We start from the raw sequence: 20,857 nt of genomic DNA on the forward strand, positions 1-20,857 counted from the left end.
GTCTTACTTAGCCTTCCTGAAGTAGCCTCTGCATGTCCCCCGACAGATAGATAAGGACAGATCCTTGGCATTGGTTGGAGGCCTCAGTAGCTGCTTCCTCCTGAATGGGGGCAGGGAGTGGGGGGCGTCTGTCTAGCAGGAGTTCATTTATAGACCAGAGTGTGGTTTGAGGTTAGGAAGCTGGCGGGCCATTGGAGTGATATTACTTGGTGGTCAGGGCCATGGGATTTAGGGGAAGGGACCCTTCCAGTGGCATGGGCTGGAATCCCTGTTCAGCAGTCCTTCCCATACAGAATTGTTGGATTCAAGATGAGACCAGTTAACAAAGATTAAAGAGGGGACCAAAATGAGGAGTATGAGTATTGAGGGCAGAAGTGCTAAGAAGAGAAGAAGTGGGGAGAGCCGTAACTGGTTTCCAGGAAAAGCAGGCAGGTGATTGAAGGTGAAACAAAGGGACAAGGGCCATGGAAGAAGGAGCAAGGCAGCTGGGAACAGCAACCTGAGGACAGCGTCCCAGCCGGCTCCTAACACAGGCAGATTCACCCTGGTCCAGTTTCTGTGCACACTGGGAAACGGAGACTTGGGGGACCGAGCAGGAGAGCCAGGGAAAGCGGTCCTGACCCACCCCCCCGCCAGGGGCTCGCAGCCCACCTGTTTGCCCTGGCATCTTCAGACCACCCCATAGAGCCGCCCTGGTTGAAGAACAGTGGCTCTGCTGCTGCAGAGCTGGTGGGGAAAGGGAGGGAGGGAGGGTTCCCTCTGAAGGGTGGGAGGGGACACCCATCATCCTTGTGGGCAGGGGCCATGTGGCGGGTTCACCCCGGGCTTTGGGTCCTCACCCAAGAATCACCCAGACAGGAGGTCATCAGTGTACCAGGGAGAGTCCCTAGAGATCCCTGGGAAATCAGGGGAGAGTCCTAGGGCCAAGGTCCTCCAAAAGTGGGGCATCCCAATTGGATGTGGGATGACTGGATTGGGTAGAGGGGACCCCGGCTGGCATAGGGGGGGTCCCAGCTGGTACAGTTGTCCCTGGCAGGTAGAGGTGACCCCAGCTGGTGTAGGGCAATCCTGGCAGGTAGAGGGGGACCCCAGAGGGCGGAGGCCAGCAGGAGGTGGTGAGGGGACAGAAGTTCTCTGGGTATAACTACAGGGGCTGTGGCTTCTGCCAGGAGTTTCCAGCATATGCTGAATGGTCAGGATTGCAGACAGATCTCCTCACCTGTCTTCCAGTCTTCATCAGATGGTTTCATAGGCGTGTTTTCATGCACGAGTCAAGGTGAACTTTTTCTCATACACTTCAAAGTATTTACTTTCTTGACTCCCTCTGTAACGGATATGGAAGGCTCTCTAGACAGGTGCTCTGTATATTCTCAGCCCCTCTTCTCGTTCATTCATGGTGGACCTGTGTACCCGTTTGTCATTTGTCTCATTCATGCTGTGTCATTACTGAGCATACTTCTAAGTTTTATGTGTCTGCCCATTATTTCTTTACATGGTCTTTATTTTTACTCCCTGGAAGCCATTTTTTGCCCTTCTGGTACTTTAAGGTTTTTAGGGGTTTTTTTTGTGTGTTTTTGTTTTTGTTTTTAATTTTTAAATTTGTTTTCAGCAACCTATACACTCAACATGGGCTCAGTCTCACTGCCCCAGATGAGAGTCACAGGCTCCATCAACTGAGCCAACCAGGTACCCCTAGGGTTTTTATTTTTATATTAGTTTGGTCAAGGAACAGGATCTAGTTTTATTTCCAGTCAACCAACTATATCAAATACGTTAGATAAAAATTATCTTTTCCGGGGCACCTGGGTGGCTCAATCATTAAGTGTCGCCTTCAGCTCGTCATGACCTCAGGGTCCTGGGATTGAACCCCACAATGGGTTCTCTGCTCAGCGGGGGGCCTGCTTCCCCTTCTTTCTCTCTGCCTACTTGTGATCTGTCTTTGTCAAATAAATAAATAAAATCTTTTTTAAAAAATTAAATAAAATTAAAATAATACTATGCTTTCTTTTGTAAGAGTGAAGTATATCCACAATTATAAAGCAGACAAACACAGGTTGGCCACTAAACCGAGAGGAGAGGTTGGTGGAGAGCAGGGTGGGCCCCCACGAGGACAGCTACTCACCTGGTTATTGGAACCATGATAGTATTGCCGCCCAGTGCTGGCAAGATGGTGGGGAGACAAGACATAGGTGCGCAGTCTGGAGCAAGAACCATGCGGGGGTATTTAATATAGGGGAAGATACGTGTCAACAGGGTCCAGCACTCCTCTGCTGCGTGTCCCTAGAGTCCCTTGCCCATGGACAGGGGAGGCCCATGAGAGAACTCCCTGAACCATTGCTGTAGCAGCAAACTGTTGGGGGGCACCCAATGCTACTGACAGAAGAAGGGGTGAATCAGCGGCGTTCTGAAATCACACCTTTGGGTAAGTGCGTGGACTAGACACACGTGCATGGAAATACAGCTGAATGGGAGTGCAAGCGAAAGCCAAGTTCAGCATTGAAGTGTGCAGAACGGTGCTGTGGTTTGATTTAAGGCTGGGTTCACCTCTGATGGCTGTCCTGAGGTAGGCACGGACCATGTAGCTCTAGGCCCACACTGTGTCCTCCCTCCACCAGCCCTAGGGGTGGGGCTTGGAGCCACAGCTGCACAGAGGAGACCACAGGCCCCTGTGGGGCTCACCGACCTGAAGCAAAGGCTATCAGTATTTGTAGTTTTTACACCTCTGTGCTGGGGACCTGCATATTTTGTCTCTTTGATCGTAGACGATGCATGCTCAGGGCCCCGTCAGACACGAGGGAAAAGCATGCAAAGGAAACTTCATGTGGTTCCACACAGTGGGTGTTCCACACACATTTTTGTGTTTGACACATTCCTTCCTGCGCCTCTGAATCTCCTGGAAACCGTGGGCGTGCTTGTGACATCTTCCCAGAGGTCCACAAACATGCGTTTCCACTCAGTGTGCATGAGGTCCTGTTTCCCAAATTCTCGAGGACACAGGGGAGCATGATACTTATAATCCTTTTCAATCATCTGCTCCCTGGGGTGGGGGGGGGACCTGAAACAAAACCAAGTAAGCGCAAAACTGGGACTGTTTCCACTTGAACCCCTGATGGTAGATGTGTTTAGCATGTTTAGCATAGATGGTAGTTTAGCAAGGTTTCTGGGGTCCCCATTAGAAAGTTAACACAGCGGTTCCCCATCCTAACTGCTTGTTACAGGCACCTCTGCAACTCTTAATTTTTTTTTCCTTAAAAAGGAAGACCCATAATTCACACAACACAAGATGAGGTTACTGAACCCTGGGCAGTTTGGGGGTGTTGTGGAGTGGTCTGTCTGCTGTGGCTCTGTGGACATAGTGGCAAACGTGGGGCTGTCCGAGGCTCGGCAGTCGATGCCAGGGCAGCCCACCCCACGGTGGTGGGAGGCAGTCCCTCTGGGCTGGTGCAGACCAGCCCCACTGGGCCAGAGTCACCTCGCTCAAAGAATCACGCTGGTAGATGTTGAGTTGACACATGCCTGCAGTTCCTCGGTGGTCAGGGGAACGAGAATCTGGCACCATATATGAATGGGGGTAACTTGGTACATCTGCCTGAGTGGCTCTGTACCCCTCATGTTTGCTGCCTCAATCTCTTGTCTCCAGATTCAGTTTTAAGAATTAAGAAGTGTGTATGTGGGATGCCTGGGGTCTCGGTCAGTTAAGCGTCTGCCTTCAGCTCAGGTCATGATCCCAGGATCCTGGGATCAAGCCCCACATTGGGCTCCCTGCTCTGCTTTTCCCTCTTCCACTCCCCCTGCTTGTTTTCCTATTCTGTCTGTCTCTGTGTGTCAAATAAATAAAATCTTAAAAAAAAAAAAAAAAAAAAAAAGGAAGTGTGTATGTGAGGGAATAATAAGAGGCATGTTACATGGATATGCCATCAGATTTTAGATTAAAATCAATTTTGACACATTCCTGGGGTCCATGACTCAAAAGTGTCAGAAATGTCTCCTTGCAGTAGTAACCTGCGGTCCCTGTAGCAGTTGCTGGCGTCCCAGATGGTGAGACTCCTCCCTGTGGGGACAGGCTGGACAGCCCTCTGCACAGGAGCTTTTCATGCACCAGCAGACCGTGGAGGGTCCCTTCTGTGTGCACTTCCTCACGGGTGTGTGCTGTGCCCGGCAGCTTGCCCCATTCAGAGGCCATGTTCAGTATGCTGCTATTACCCAATATCACTAATGCTGCCATGAAAAGTCCCGCATGCAGAATGAACTCTGGAAGTGGGATGTCAACATGGGTACTGGGGTTGGGCGTCCCGCGTCTGCCCACCTGACAGTTGCGGGTATCATGCACCGAGTTGGAGGTCTGTCCCTGTGCACCCCCAGCCACTCTGTGAGGCACCTGCCTGACGAGAGGGGCGGGAGGAGGATGCCAGCTGGAGCAAGGGAGGGGTGGCGCCGGGCAGCCTCCCGGCTCACTTGTCTTGCTGGAGGCTCTGCCCTTCGCCCCGCAAGCCTGCCCGAGCTTGACCCAGGATTGAGGTATCGCCGTTCTGCGGTTTCAGAACCGGGTGTCCCCCTTCAAGGATATGATCTTCTGCTTCTCGCAAGAGGACTGGTCCCTTCTAGACCCTGCACAGACTGGCTTCTACGGAGAGTTCATCATTGGGGAGGACTGTGGAGTCTCCTTGCCTCCAAGTAAGGCTTCCTTGCCTCTGTCCTGAAATCAGAGAACTGCGGGGCCAGTCTCTGCTTCAGTGTTCACCCCTGAACCCTCAGGCCTGCTGACTGCACATACATCAGGCCTAGCTGGCTGGTTTGCATACTAAGCCAAATATAACATGCTTTCCATGCGCCTGGTTTTCTGTTGTGTGTAGGCTATGGCTCGTTTTGCTTCTGTTTCCCTGATGGTCCTGAAGGAGACCCCCTCTAACCACAGCTCCTCCCTTCAAATTCTCCTCCTGTCCCCTCCCTGTTTCCTCTCAGTAGCCCTTCCTGGCCCCCTTGGGGGCTGTGACGGGGTGTGCATGTCTCCGGCTCTCCTTTCTGGACCTGTGTGGGGTCAGCCCTCCACCCTCCCTGGCTTCCTGTGAGAACACATAGCTGATGGGTGTGTGTCCTCCCCTTCGTGAACAGATGACCCAGGCACCCAGCTGGATCTCTCCCAGGGAGAGGAGAATGAACCCCGGGTCCCTGAGTTGCAGGACCTCCAAGGAAAGGATGTGACCCAGGTCTCATACTTGGGTGAGTAATGGTTCCAGAACTGGGTAGAAGGTTGCCACCGGCCAGAGGCAGGCCTGCTCCCACCACCATCTCTCTGCAGCTCGGTGTTACTCCTACACCTTGTCTGGCCTCCTTCCTGACTCTTGCCAGAAAGCACGTTGCCATTCCCCTCAGCCAGAGGTGAGAGTATGACAGGAATCCCCTGTGCTGCAAGTGGGGCCTGGCTTATGCTAACTAGGTGGCCCATCCACAGGTGATCTTAGATCCTCTCCAGAAGTCAGGTTGGGGAGGAGGAGTGGATGCTCACTCAGACTGTCTGGCTCCCAGCCACACGGGGAGGAGCTGGGGCTCGGCCATGGTGTTTTTTCACATCCTCCTCCACGCCGTGTCCATCGAGCTCATGTCTGTAGCCTCCGTGCCCTGGAAATGTCTGCTCCTTCATGGGAATGGGCTCTGTGCGGTATCAACAGCAACCCCCATCCCCTTGGAACCCTAAAGCTGGCATGGAGCAGACCAGGTTTGCGCCCCATGCCCGCCTGGAACAAGCATGCACATGCCCTGGCTAACTCTGCACACTGCGTATATGCAGCATCTGTGTGAGGCGGGGGACCTTGTAGACACCCAGCACAGAAAGTGGGAGTGAGCGCTGGGAGTTCTGTTGAGTTCAGCACCCAGGTTCGGGGGGTGACCTGTCTTGTCTACAACACTTGACTGAACCCAGGGCTATTCTCCAACCAATTTCTCCAGACTTCCCAAGCCTCCAGCCATTCCAGATAGAAGAGAGACGAAAAAGGGATGAGCTACAGGTGCCAGAGTTCCAGACCTGCCAGCAGATGACACTTACTCAGAACACCTGCCCAGGTACTGGGTTGGGGAGGCTGCACACCTGTGTGTGCAGTGTGTGTGTGTGTGTGTGTGTGTGTGTGTGTGTGTGTGTGTATGCGTGCTGCTCGGGGGAGGGCGTCCCTAGGTCTCTAAGATCCCTGCTGACGGCTCCTGTGGACTATATGCTATAGCGCTATTCTCCCAGTCTGGGACCCTCCCCTCCTTGCCTTCCCTCTGCAGGTGAGAGCCAGGGCTCCGCCAGTGGACAAGGGTTCTGTGTGCTGAGAGGGTGGTCATGGCTTGAGGAGTACCCAGGACAGGCCTTGGCATCCTTGCTGGCTTCTGCGTGCCTTCAGCACCTCTTTAGAAGGTAGATGATAACCAACCTGGGTTGTTCTCAGCTCCACCTCCTCCTCCCCAGGCCCTGTGGGGGATTTGGCTCTGAATGGGCAAGACACTGAGTGTGGCTGTCTGAGAACAAGGAGGGATGCTTGGTTTCCAAGCGCGTTGGTTGCCCATGGCCTCTGAGCAGGGGAGGGGCTTGGTCCCCCCGCCGTTCGCATGCAGAGTGCTCCAGGCCTGGTCGCTGTAATGCGTCACTGGACTCTCTCTTCATGCATTGCCTACATAATACTCTGCAGTCCTGGTGTTGGCTTGTGTTCCTCTCCTCTCCCACGGGGTGAGCTCTGCTTGGACCCAAGCCTTATGGAAGCATGTAGTCTGTGTGAGGTGCTGTGTGTGCACCTTGTGTGCTGATGACACTTCCCAAGAGGTCTGCCGAGACAGCAGACATTTCCCTCCTCCCGGTCCTGGAATGGGGTCAGGGCCAGCCTCGGAGGTGCTGGCAGGCTCTGTGGATGGTGAGGACACGCTCTGCCATGGAATGCCTGCCCTCCCCCTGTGTGCTCACGTGGCCTTTCACTACGCCTGCTGTTGGAGACAGAAGTTGATGCTCTCCCATCTCTTCCTTTCCTTATAAGTGCTCATCCCAGCACAAGGCTCCCACCCTCAAGACTGCTTCTAGGCCCAGCTACCTCTCAAAGGCTCCAGTGCCTGATGCCCTCACACTGGGGCTTAGGGCCTCCTGGCTCTTGTCTGTACCTCACTGAGCCATTGCATGTCCTCTCTGGGAATATCCTAGAAACTCTCAGTTATGGGCCTGGATCTGTTCCTAGAAACTCTCAGTTATGGGCCTGGATCTGTTGCCTCTTAGGTATTTGCACACAATTTCTCCCCATTTTATAAAACTTTATATGTCAGCCCATAACTTCTCCCCTACATTTATTTTTTTTTTAAGATCTTATTTATTTATGTGAGGGGGCACAAGGAGGAGGAGAAGCAGGCTCTACGATGAGCAGGGAGCCTGATGCAGGACTCGATCAGGCCGGGACTCTGGGATCATAATCTGAGCTGAAGGCAGATGCTTAACCGACTGAGCCACCCAGGCATCCCTTTCTACATTTAAAAAATGTAGAAAACCTTTCAGGTTTTGTGTCTTATAAGAAAGCCTCCCATTTTTTTAAGCTTTTATTTATTTATTTGACAGAGACAGAACACAAGCAAGGGGAGTGTGAGAGGCAGAAGCAGGCTTCCTGCTGAGCAGGGAGCCTGATGAGGAGCTCGATCCCAGAACCCTGGGATCATGACCTGAGCCAAAGGCAGACGTTTAATGGCTGAGCCACCCAAGCGCCCCAAAAGCCTCCCCATTCTAACATGACAAGAATGTATTTCTTATAACGCCTGGATTTCTATTTGTTTATTTTCTCATCTGTCTCTCTGACCCTGCCGTGACTCAGCCCTCCATCTCAGGGAGCGAGCGGTGCGTTTGCAGACCATGAGTGAGTGCCCTTCCCAAGGCAGGAGCTGTGCTCCCAGCACACCCCATGGTCTGGTATTTCCCACCTGTAGCTAGCCAAGCACAGGCTACATTTCTGTTCTTCTGAAACCCTGGGCAACTTTGTCTCTCCGAGATAACAGTCTTGGCTGCCAGGTGGTTTCTGTTGAGGATTAACTAATGGACGAAAGAGCTCTCAGACCAGTAATTTCTCCCGTCTTTCCTCCTGTAATCCTGTGCGCCCCCACTCATACACCCCGAGTTACTTCTCAGTGCTGAGCCCTGAGCTCCTGTCCCTCTTCCCCTGGTATTTGGGCACTCCTCTGAGTCTCAGCTTTTCTACTAGGAGTTCTTCACGTTGTTGTGTTGATAACGTGACGGCATTATTGTTGATTTATTCCTCCCTCTGTAGAAGCTCTGCATTTGTTTCTGTTTACTCTGATTGGAGTGGATGTGACCCCATATGCATTATGTTAGTCTCCTAGGGCTGCATACCAAAGAACCACAGACGGGGAGGCTCAAGCAGCACTGATTTTCTCAGAAATCTGGGGGCTCAAAGCATAGGCTGAAGGGGGCAGCACAGTTACCTTCCCCTGAGGCTTCCCTTGGCCTGCGGACAGAGGTCTCCTCCCTGCATCTACACATGGCCCATCTCTGGATGTCTATGCCCTGATCTTTTGAAGGACACCTGCTAGAGTAGGACCTGCCCTGATGACCTCATTCTAACTTCTTTACCCCTTGAAATGCCTTATTTCCAAATAGTGTCGTATTCGAGGTACTGGGCTTAGGACTTTAATATACAGATTTTTAAGGGGATGCATTTCGGTTCATTGCATTCTGCCTTCAGGTGCCCCAAAATTCCTGTCCTCTTCATATGTAGCAGATAATCACCCTCTCCAAACATCCCTTAGTCTATTCTACATCCGTCCTACATCCATCTCACCTAAATATCCTGTAGATCAGGTGTAGGTAGGTGAAACCCAGGCATGTTCCTGTCTAGCTGTGAACCTGTGCAACCAGACATCATGTTATGTACCTCCCAAAATGCATTTGTGGGACAGGCATAGAATGGACCTTTTCATTTCAAAAGGGAGAAATTGTCAGTGTCTGGGTGGCTCAGTTGGTTAAGCATCTGCCTTCAGCTCTTGGGGTCCTGGGATCGAGCCTCGTGTCGGCCTCCTTGCTCAGCGGGGAGCCTGCTTCTCTCTCTCCCACTCCCCCTGCTCATGCTCTCTGTCAAATAAAATCTTGAAAAGGGAGAAATTAGGAAGAAGAAAGGCTGATGGCCCCCAGGCAAAGGTTGGAATTCCATGAGAAGGTACAGTTTACAGGTAGCAGTGGGCTCAGGGCTCTGTCGCTGTCGGGCTCAGGGAAGCAGTTGGAGTCCTGTCTCCCGAAGGACAGCCTTGGCAGCCAGTCTTCCTTGGGCATGAAGGATAAGTAGCTCTCTGGCCTATTGTGTAGAATGCCAGATGTCTGAACCCCAAGGTTCATCCATCTCTTGCTCTTTAGTCTAGGCTGGCAGTGTTTCTACTCAGACACAAGTCTCAGAACCAGTGTTGGGCCCTTGCAGTCCCCAGGAGCTCAGGCCATGCAACAGGAGGGTCCTTTACAGATCTTTCCTGGATTATTTCATCTCTGTTGCCTGCCTGGATCTGTGGCTCACATCCATAATCCCTTTACCTGGTGGTTCCCCAGCCCCTCCGTGTTCTCTCCAAAACATGCTTTGTCATCTTCAGTATGGAAGAAACTGGGAATTTTCCAGATATTCTCGTCTTTTCCCACCCCCTAGCCTCATATCAAGCTGAACCCCGTGACCTTTGTCTTCTGAGGAACAGATGCGCCCATGGCTCTGCTCTTGCCTGCTGTCTCCTGCTTTCTGGCTTCTCGGTCTCCCTGCCCTGCTTCTGTCTCTCTGGCTTCACCTGCCCTCAGGTGCCCTAACCTCACAGAACTCTCCTTGTTCCAGAGATTACATCCAGAACACCCGAGTGGTTGCTGTGTGTGGGCTGCGGGCTGGGACCTCATGCCAGGCACTCCACTGCCCGCCCACTTCTTCTAAATCACAGATTTGGGATTCAGTGAGTCTGCTTCAGACTAGGTTATAAACTCCAGAACCACTACTTATCCCCACGGTGGCTGCTGGTGGGGCATCAGAAGTGACATAGTTGACCTGGGTGGTAGGAACGGTCAGATAGTCATGATATCATCAGCACAGCGAGGCTAACTCTGTCCTCAACCCTGAGCCCGGAGTGTGTCACCCCAGTTGGCTTGTGTGTATAATTTGGCAAAGAATAGGTCATTGGGTGGTGTCCAGGAGCCAGTGGGGCTATTGGTGTCAGAAGTCTTGCAGAGACTCTGAAGGATTTCAGTGCTCAGCCCCTTAGTAGCTGGCAGCTTCCTGCCACTGCCTTTATAGGATATAGGGTCTTTCTCTCTACCATGGTCTTTAAGGTGCCCGATTTCTGGTTAAGTAGGGCAGTGCTAACTGATGTGCATGGCCACGACTTGACTGACACTGATAGAAACAAGTCGTTAGGGCTTGAAGAGTCTTAGTGCCTAGAGAGGAAAAATAAAGATTGGGATTGGGGTCCTAGTGGGAAAGAATCAAGTGGAGCCTTCTGGGTTGGTGTTTCTAGGTGTGGGGATGTGACTGATGCAGCACCGCTGACCCTCCCTGTGGCTTTCCCATAGCTGGAGGTGACGCGCTGACCCCTGAGAACGGCCTAGATGAGGAGGTGACCATCGAAATCGTCCTGTCCAGCTCTGGGGACGAGGACTCCCAGCACGGCCCCTACTGTGCAGATGAACCACGGAGCCCCACAGAAAAGCCACGCAGTCTCCCCGCCTCCCACCGGAGTGGCGCTGAGGCCGGGGGCGAGGTGCAGACTTCGACCTCCAAGAAGTCCTACATTTGCCCAAACTGTGGGAAGATCTTCCGCTGGAGGGTCAACTTCATCCGGCACCTGCGGAGCCGCAGAGAGCAGGAGAAGCCACACGAGTGCTCAGTGTGCGGGGAGCTGTTCAGTGACAGCGAGGACCTGGACGGGCACCTGGAGAGCCATGAGGCCCAGAAACCTCACCGCTGCGGCGCCTGCGGAAAGAGCTTCCGCCTCAACTCACACCTGCTGTCGCACAGGCGCATCCACCTGCAGACCCGGGGACTGGAGCCGACGCAGAAGCGAGAGGCAGCTGCTGCGGGAGCGGGGCCCGGCGGGCTGCTGGCCGAGGGACCGCCCAAGCTCAGCTGCCAGTGCCGCGAGTGCGGGAAGGCGTTCCAGAGGCCCGAGCACCTGGCGCGCCACCGCAGCAGCGCGCATGTGAAGGACAAGGCACGGCCCTTCCAGTGCCGCTACTGTGTCAAAAGCTTCTCGCAGAACTGCGACCTCCTCCGCCACCAGCGTCTGCACATGAAGCGCCGCTCCAAGCAGGCTCTGAACTCCTACTGAGGAGGCCTGCCGGACTGGCAGCATGTCCCCTCCCCCTTCCTGGGACAGGGCTCCTTCCCCAGGCAGGGCGGCCTCCCATCCAGTTCCCTTTCCTGATCCTGTCTCCCTCCTCCCACCCCAGGGCAGGGTGAGGCTCTCCATTCGGACTGGTCCCACACCCCGCCCACCACGCACCTCCCCCAGGACAGAGTCACACCTTCCTGCCCTTTGCTCTCAGGTAGAAACGAGATAGTGGCCGAATGAGCATTTGTTCTGTCTCTGCTGTGCCAAAAAGCAGGGAGGGCTTGTCTCCACCAGTTTTGACTTTTCCATCTTTCCAGGTCTTAGAGAACCCAGCACTGCTTTCCAAGCGGGGAAGGACCTGGGGTCTCCTCCACTATGGTGACCCCACAGGGGTCTATCCCTTGCCAACCAGTCTTCAATACACTCTTCATAAGTACCTATTGCACATCCTCCCTTCCCCCATCCTGCAGTCTGGGAGTAACTGTACTTCTGTGTGCCAACAAGAAGCTTCCAGTGTGGGGGTGGGCTGGGAGGAAGGCTGGGAGGCAGGTGTCCTCTGGTGCCTGTGGGCAGCAGGCCAAGCACTCCAAGCCATGTCCAATCCTCAGAAGTCAGTCCCTATCACCATCTGGCCCATAGGAGCAGTCTACCATCATCACGAGGCTTGGAGGGCGAAAAAGTCCCACCCTTTTATTTGTCATGGTGTCTGTTATTAGGGAATGTGAGTTCATTGAAGGCAAAGCCCACATTTTTACATTGTTGCACACTCTCTCCAAAATGTTTCTCTGTACCCTGGGAGGCCCTTGATAAAGGGTTGTGGGGTGGGAGCATGGTTATCGTTTGAAGAGCACTAAGGCACCCCATCCCACCCCACCGCATCTAGGAATGGGGTGCTCACCTGCCAGTCCCCCAGGTGGGCAAGGGACAGGATGTTCCATGAGCATTAACTCAGCCTGCCAGTCGTATCTGTAACAGTGGGATGGCTTAGACACATCTTCTGAGTTCTGGAGGAAGGAGTCCAAGATGGAGGTGTGAGCAGGCTTGGTTTTTTGAGAAGGAGGGTGTGTGTCACATGTCTCCTCTAGCAGGTAGTGGCTAGCAGTGGTTGACACTCTGTGACTTGTTGGAAGCATCACCCCATCCATGCTTTATCTTCACATGGTGTTCTGTGTATGTCGGTCTCCACACTTACCTTGTAAGGACACCAACCTAAGTCCTGCCCTTCTTAACTGATTATATCTGCCAGGTCTTTATTTCCAGTGTCACACCGACGTACCAGGGTTAGGACTTAAACCTGCACGTTGTGTAGTTGGACACAGTTCAGCCCACAACACCAGATAGACCTGCAGTGCTGCTGCTGTTCCAGTTCATGGAAGAATCAGTACAAATGAGCTTGCTTTCCCATCCATCAGAAGCAGGATTCAGACTCAACCTTCTGTTTCCAGGGTGGGTATCCAATGCACAAGAACCTTTGAAGTCTGCAGCCCGTGATTGTGGACTGGGAGCAACCACTGGTAGTGGAAACTTGAGCAGTGATCACTGGGCTCACTGTTGTGGACAAACGCAGTGTCCCTTAGTGTCCCAATGACAGGGAAATGTGGGGGCTGATGAGTCGCTGTGGCCAGTTGTAAAAGTCAGCAGTGACCAGGTAGGGGTTTTGTATAGTTTGTATGTCCGGGCCCCTCTGCTGCCATTGCACCATGTCAGATGACCCCTTCATGACCACATGGAGATGCTACTCCCCCAAACCAGTGAAAGGGTTACCAGGTCCTATAGTTGAACTCTGTGCCTGCGTAGATGTACCTACCCACCCAGGGACAGTAAATGCAATAAAACCATTTGGTCATACCTTCAACAAAAAATAAACCGTTGGGCTCTTTGTTTCTAAATAGTTTGCCTCTTGTGTTGATCTGCCAGGAAGAGGGGGAAAATAACCCCCCAAATCTTTAAGGCTAGAAGAGAGGAAAATTCCAAATAGAAATCGGACTCCACACATTTATCCTTATCCCATCCACCTGAGCTCTCGCATTGGTGGTGAGTGTATTAACCCACCCATTTAAGAAACTTGTCTAGAAGAGGCATTGCTCAACTCAACTTGTGTATTTTATGGGTAAAATTGGGTCCTAAATAGAAAACAAATAGAACGTAACAGGCTGTGCATTTCTTTGAGTGTCCATCAAGTATTGTGAGGCCTTCTTACTTCAGTTACCCAAAACTGACCAAGGTGCCTAAGGAAACTGGGAGTTGACATTGCCCCTGGAAACTGCCCAGGCTGGTGTAGCTCAGATGCCAGGTTCATGCCATGCAGAAGCCAGGGCTTCCTACACTGGGGAAAACAGGAGAGCTGGCCCATCTGGTTCCTCCTTCCTCTGTGGGAGCTGGGCAGGCAGGTGAGATGTCTACCTTGCCATGAGGTTCAGAGACCACACATCTGAGAAGCATCTGCCCTCCCTGTTCCTCTCATCCCTTGGTACTGTTCCCACAAACGTAACAGGTGCATAATAAAAATTCTCTGGATTAATATTTGTGTTAGACTTACATTATTTAAAAAAAAAAAAAGTAGAAGCACAGTCTGGTCAGTCGGAGAGCGTAGGTGTGCAAGGATATTGAAAATGGCCATTCTGCATTATATCGCCTTGTGAAATTTAAGTCTCAGATAGTTTCAGTCATCTGATCTAGAGGAGAGAGGAAGGAAAGGTTTCCCAATACCAGGTGTAGGTTACACACCTGGTTACACCATAGCCATTTAAGTCAAAACTGGCTAGGGTTTGGCGTATCCTATGTCTCCTGAACACTTACCCCATCTGGGCAAAATAAAGATGAGACCAGTGGTGGGAGAGACTCACCATTGCAAAGTCCCACCATGACACAGATGGAAGAGAGGACGCACATCCACACCGGCCTTAGACTTGGGAATTGGTCCAAGTTGCTCTCCCCCGAGATGGTTTCCCTCCTCCGCCAAAAACAGAATTTGGATGAGGCACAAGCTCTTCTGCTTCCATAATATAGGGGAATTAATGGTCTCCAGTCCTATCAAACAAGGCTAGGCACATTTTCTACTAACAACAAAAGTTGATACTGTCAGTCAGGGTGCCTGGGGACTCAGTCGGTCAAACCACAGACTTGATTTGGGCTCAGGTCATGATGTCAGGGTCCTGGGATCAAGCCCTGGAGGGCTCCATGCTCAGAGGATGGTTCGCTTGAGGATTCTCCCTCTCCCTCTGCCGCCTGTTCACACATGCTTTCTAAAATAAATGAATAGAGCTTTGAAAAAAAAAAAAAAAAAAAAGATGGTCACTGCCCACCAGTGCTCCATGCAACAAGGCTACAAGTTAAGAACAGGGATCAAGAAGGCAGACTGGACAGGAAAGGAGCGATAGGAGGAAGCCTGGATGATCTGCCACCCCACCCCACATGCAGGGCACCCAGTATCCAGAAGTTGGTTATTAGAGATCATGAGTTCATCAAGGGCAGACCCCTGGGGTTCTGTTCATACCTGCTGTGACCATCAAGTACCTGCTGGGAACTTGATTCTTTCTGGAAACCATAGCCTACAATCAGGGCACCATGATTAATGTACATATAATCACAGTACATTGAAGCCATAAAAAGTCCACATAAGATGCAGAATTCTCTGCAGAAGAAATGGGGAAGCAGATTCCTTGGGAACACACAGGTGTGAAGGGCCAGTGGCTTACCTCCAATATTTTCGCTACAGCCGAGGATCTCACAGGCATGCTGGTGACCTCTACAAGACAAAGGCTGTCTCACCACACAAGCGATTGGCAAGAGATTGCCCTTTTCTTCCTCTTCTGCTTAAAAAATAACTAGGTCTTGCTCCATCTTGTCAAAATATGGAGGTACTCAGATACCTGCTCAAAAAACATAGCAGGTCAGAAAAGACACAGCTGTAGTAGTGGCAAATTGATCCCACCCAAATTAACGTGCAGCTTTTTTTGAAAGCATGGCTCTAAGAAGAGACAGGACCTGCCTGCCTCCAGCGCACTGTGAAGGTAAATTCAGAGTGAGATTTCTGGATAGTTTTAAGTGTTTTCCCTGAGTGTTTCCCCAGAGAATGATCTGACGTGGGAAAGAATATAAACTCAGGTGGAAATCATACCAGCACTTTGCATCTTCAGCAAACACTGACTCCTCCAGTTGTGGGGGTGAGAGAGTAGGAATGGGAGACAGGGATGGTGGGTAGGTAGCTGGACTATATTTGTATCATCTCCCTTTTGACACTCATGTTTTTCTAAAATGGCTTGGCTGGTGTTAGCATGATATTCTGTGGTCACGATCTGAAACCTTCACTAACAACTCCCTTTAATCTGTGCTCAGGAAGCCAAAAGTCTGGATGTGCACTCACCAAATTTATAGAAGCAGGCCCGGTGTTCCAGCAAATACAGCCACCTGGACAGGTGTTCAGGGGTGGGGGGGCAGCATCTTGAAAGCAGTCTCTAATCCCTGTGTGGAGATTTTCATATAGCTGCCATTGGTGACACCCCCTGTCCTGTGAAAAGCTGTTAGGGAGGTAGGCAGTCTTAGGGCACGGAGAAGGCGAGCACAGACCCACATTGTAGCTGGGAAGAAGAGAGCACATAGATACATAGTGCATCTTCTCAAAATTTTCTCCACAGCTTCTCACCAAAGGCAGGAACCTCAATGTGTTCATCTGTTTATGTCATCCAGCTCAGCATCTGTTAACAAAATGGAACTTTGATTGTGGGTTCTAGAAGGCTGGACTATCATTTCTGCTGTCTAGAAACTGAAATAGAGGCCCCAGGTCCCCCAGGAAAGCTTGCCACTCACTGTCCTAATGCCAATTCTTTGACACCACATAAGTGTCCACCACGTAAGGTGTCTAACTACCTGGGATTAACATCAGATCCCACAGGTTAAAGGGCAAAATCCTGCACAAAACTCCCCACTTTGGGTGTCAGTCACATATCTCAGGGGCCACTGACACTTCTTCTGGGCTGGCAGCAAATTAGGGCTCCAATGACCCCTCATTTTCCAATGAACTTACTGAGAACATTGTCCTTATAGTTAGTTTTTATTATAAAGGATACAGTGACGACTGGCCACATGGAAGGAATGCACAGGGCAGGGTCAGGGAAGGTCTCTGTGCTCTTACCCTGTGGAGTCAGGGTGCATCCCCCTTCCAGCACAACACACTGGGTTCACTATCAGAAAGCTCCCCCAAGTGGAGCTATCCAGAACTGTTGGCAGGATTTCATTACAAGGCCCTGTGTAGCTGACATCACCTCTGCACTTCCCTCCCTCCTCCCTGCCCAAGAGCTGGATTTGGTCCAAAGTCCTTAGCCTTTGGTTAAGTGCTTGGTTTTCCTGGTGACCAGCCCCACCCTGAGGCTACTGGCCCCCCTGTCCAGGAGAAGACACCTCACCAGCATAACAAAGACATTACCTCTCCAAATATTTGCAGGGTTTTTGAAGATCCGTGCCAGGAACCAGGGACAGAGACCAGATATATTCATTATTATGCCTCACTGTCTCTGGGAGGTTTCTTACAGAGCCTCCTTAAGAGAGGACTCCTCAGAGTGTGGGTCCCATTCTGCTCCTGTCTTGTCCCTACTGCCACTGTCTAGACCCCTGTGCTGGCTGCAGCCTGACCTCACTGGTTCATTTAAGGATGCCAGCTTGCTGGCTTCATAGAGATGCTGTTGTTCCCAGAACCCGCTGGAGCTGCAAGTCTGAAGAGAACTGCATGCTGGAGGAAATCTCCTAGGAATAGCTGGTTTTATTAGTACTAATACTGTGAATACTTCGCGATTTCAAGGAGCTAAAAGAATCAACCGATCATATACTAGGGGAACAACAAAGTGGCCATTGCTCTGAGGATTTTACTCAAAGATGGTGGGCTCTTACCCCCTTTGTCTCGACAGATGCCACTGCCCCCCCCGCCCCCATCCCCAGCACCCTATGTATGTCAGGGTGGCTGGCACTGGAGGGGTCAGTAGATCAGCCCCACTGATGTGGGAAATAAAGGCAGAAGGAAATGTAGGTAGAAGTCCTTAGGTCCTGCAGCCCATTGACAAATACTCGGAATAGACAGAGTGGAACATTCCTCCAAGAATCTGTACATCTTCAGCATATGAAAGGCCTTTTGGCACTTCCTTTATTTTACTCCCTTCCCTCACCCCACCCGAGCTGAAAGGTATATAATCAGTTGCTCCTCACCATGCTAGGACAACAGCTCTTTCTGCCCATGCATCCTGTCCCCTTGCTTTAACAAAACCACCTTTTGGGGGGTGCCTGGATGGCTCAGGTCATGATCCAGGGTCCTGGGATGGAGCCTGAGCCTGAGCCCCACATCAGGCTCTTTGCTCAGCAGGGAGCCTGCTTCCTCCTCTCTTTGCCTGCCTCTCTGCCTACTTGTGATCTTTGTCTGTCAAATAAATAAATAAATAAAATCTTTAAAACAAAAAACAAAGAACAAAAAAGCCCACTTTTTTGCATGGAAGCCATCTCAGGAATTCTTTCTCCAGACCCCACCAAAACACCCCCCCCCCCAAAAAAAACTACATCACCATGAGTTTAGTTTCCAGATGGAGAATCAAGTTCAAACTTTGAGAAGGAATGCATGCAGGTGAATATTCTCACACATGAGACCTTCACTCCTAAACATTTGTAACCAGAGACAACTCCTAGAAGAGAATTTTTCAAGAAATACTTCTTACTCAGGGAGTTAGCCTGGTGTGGTAAAGGGTTGCAGGTGTTTGGGTTTAATACCATGTGATTTTTGAGAAGGTATTTCTCTGCAGTCATCCCCTTTGTGTCTACAACAGAGAATGCCGGTCTGTACCTGTCTTAGGAAATTCCCAGATGTAAAGGAGCCATGAGTGGTGGTATGGGTGTGTTAAACACAAGAAAACAAACATGGAGCTAGCTATCTGTTGCTCTAGACAGACACCTTGTGGTTCCCATCCACAATTACCTTCCTTGGTTTGTGTTAAACTTTGCATTCTACTCCTTAGAAGTGGGAGCTGGAAACAGACACCTAGTCTTTGATAGCAGTGACCTAGTCATGCTTCTTTCGGTTCACAGCTGTGGAAACTCCCACCTAGTTGGGTTTTGGCAATGTGACCCCTTTCTTAGATGGTTTGCAGCCCAGGTGAATGTTTGCAAATTCTTCATTGGTCTAGAGAAGAATGCTCTGGATGAGCAGATTTATTCACTTTACGACATTCCCTAAGCATTTAGTATGACTTTTTGGGGTGGGGGAAGCAGCTCCATGTGGATTCTTCCAGATGCCACATTGCACAAAACTGTCAACAAAATAGCAGAGTCACAAGAAAGGCAGGCCCCTGCACCCCAAAGAAGTGACAGTCAGGGGGCCTCTTCTAGCCTCTCATTTTGAAGCAGATCAGGTAGAGAGGTTTATTAAGACATGAAATGACTCTGTTTCCTATTCCCAGGAAACCTGTCTTCCACCGCATTTGTAATCACAATTTATCTACAAAACCCTGGGAAACAGGAAACCAGCACAACCCTGAGCACAGAAGCACATTAGTAAAGGTCAAGGGATAGAAAGAGTGGGAAGGACATAAAAGAAATTTGCCTTGGGTGCCTGATGGCTCCTGAAGTGTCTGATTCATGATTTCATCTCAGGTCCCAATCTCAGGGTTGTGATTTTAGCTCTGTGCTGTGCATGGAACCTGCTTAAGATTCTCTCTCCTGCTGCCCCTCCCCACCCCTTTCCCTTTCAAAAAGAAGAAGAAGGAGGAGAGGAAGGAGAAGAAGAAGAAAGAAGAAGACTCATGAACTATGAACACCTTGGTCAGGGTCCTGATATAAGACCTCAGGGCTGTTCAGGGGGCTGATTTAATGTAGAATCATTTAGACCAGTGGCCACATCTCTTAAATGCTCTTCTTGGGACTCTCCATATGAGTAGGCACAAATATCCACCCCTCACTATCCAATGAGGCGCCATATGTTTCTTTTTCTTTTTCTTTTTTTTTAAGTTTTATTCAAATTCAAGTTAGTTTATATAGAATAAAATATTAGTTTCAGGTATAGAATTTAGTGATTTATCACTTACATAGAAACTCAATGCTCATCACAAGTGCCCTCCTTAATGCCTATCTCCCTGCCCATCACCCCTCCAGTAACCAGCAGTCTGTTCTCTATACTCAAGAGTCTTGGGGCACGTAGGTGGCTCAGTGAACTAAGCCTCTGCCTTCAGTTTGGGTCATGGTCTCAGGGTCCTGTGATCGAGCCCCGAATCAGGCTCTCTGCTCCGCATGTCCCTGTCTCCTTGTGATCTCTCTCTCTCTGCATGTCCCTGCCTCCTTGTGATCTCTGTCAAAAAAAAAAAAAAAAAAAAAGTCTGATGCTTGGTTTGTCTATTTTTCCCCCATGCTTGTTTGTTTTGTTTCTTAAGTTCCAAATATAAGTGAAATCATATGGTGCTTGTCTTTTTTTTTTTTTTTAAGATTTTATTTATTTACTTGACAGATCACAAGTAGGCAGAGAGGCAGAAGGAAACAGGCTCCCTGCTGAGCAGAGAGCCCCATATGGGGCTTGATCCCAGGATCCTGGGATCATGATCTGAGCCGAAGGTAGAGGCTTTAACTCACTGAGCCACCCAGGCACCCACCCCCATATGGTGTTTGTCTTTAACTAACTTATTACATTTAGCATAATAGTCTCTAGCTCCATCCACCTCATTGCAAATGGCAAGATTTCATTATTTTTGATGGCTGAGTAGTATTCGGTTGTGGCTTTTTGTTTGTTTGGTGCAAAGCTGGTTTTATTAAAGCACAGGGACAGGATCCATATGCAGAAAAAGCTGCATGGAGTAAAAGTCCATTGTATGTGTATATCACATCTTCTTTATCCATTCACCTGTTGATGGACACTTGGGCTCTTTCCACTTTTTGGTTATTGTAGATAATGCTGCTATAAACATCAGTGTGCATGTGTCCCTTCAAATTAGTATTTTTGTATCCGTTGGGTAAATACCTACTAGTGCAATTGCTGGGTTGTAGGGTAGTTCTATTTTTAACTTCTTGAGGAACCCCAATACTGTTTTCCAGAGGGGCTGTGCCAGCATGCATTACCACCAACAGTGTGAGAGGGTTCCCCTTTCTCCATATCCTTGCCACTATCTGTTGCTTCTTATTACTAATCTTGAGACTCCACAGGAGACCTCACTACTAAGAATGAAATCTTAAGTTAAATAAATGTTCTTGGGAGAAAGAATGTTCATTAAGGATTCCTGAGAATCTGATATAAGCAAGACAACAATAAACTGCAAATAAAATGCAATAAAACAGGGCCCCAGGGGAAAGCAAGAGAAGGCCCTAAGGAACTGGGTGGGAATGAGGGGCTTGAATTCTGTCCCTCAAAAAGGACATATGTCCATGGGGCACCTGGGTGGCTTAGTGGGTTAAGCCTCTGCCTTCGGCTTGGGTCATGGTCTCAGGGTCCTGGGATAGAGCCCCGCATCAGACTCTGCTCAGTGGGGAGCCTGCTTCCTCCTCTCTCTCTGCCTGCTTCTCTGCCTGTTTATTTTCTCTCTTTCTC

General features: G+C 50.3%; 1 protein-coding gene across 2 annotated transcripts in view; it reads left to right on the forward strand.

The window, feature by feature from the left end:
* Window positions 1-13,199, forward strand: part of ZNF496 (zinc finger protein 496) — a 29,954-nt gene extending 16,755 nt beyond the window's left edge. For both annotated transcript variants that reach the window (XM_059416278.1, XM_059416279.1), the window contains exons 7-10: window positions 4,542-4,674; window positions 5,113-5,220; window positions 5,947-6,060; window positions 10,553-13,199. In XM_059416278.1, the coding sequence (XP_059272261.1) occupies window positions 4,542-4,674; window positions 5,113-5,220; window positions 5,947-6,060; window positions 10,553-11,307 (1,110 nt within the window). In that variant the 3' untranslated portion in view covers window positions 11,308-13,199. The remainder of the gene's footprint in view (window positions 1-4,541; window positions 4,675-5,112; window positions 5,221-5,946; window positions 6,061-10,552) is intronic.
* The last annotated feature ends 7,658 nt before the right edge of the window (window positions 13,200-20,857 follow it).

The sequence above is a fragment of the Mustela nigripes genome, chromosome 12 (assembly GCF_022355385.1).
Source record: "Mustela nigripes isolate SB6536 chromosome 12, MUSNIG.SB6536, whole genome shotgun sequence".
Classification (NCBI taxonomy): Eukaryota; Metazoa; Chordata; class Mammalia; order Carnivora; family Mustelidae; genus Mustela; species Mustela nigripes.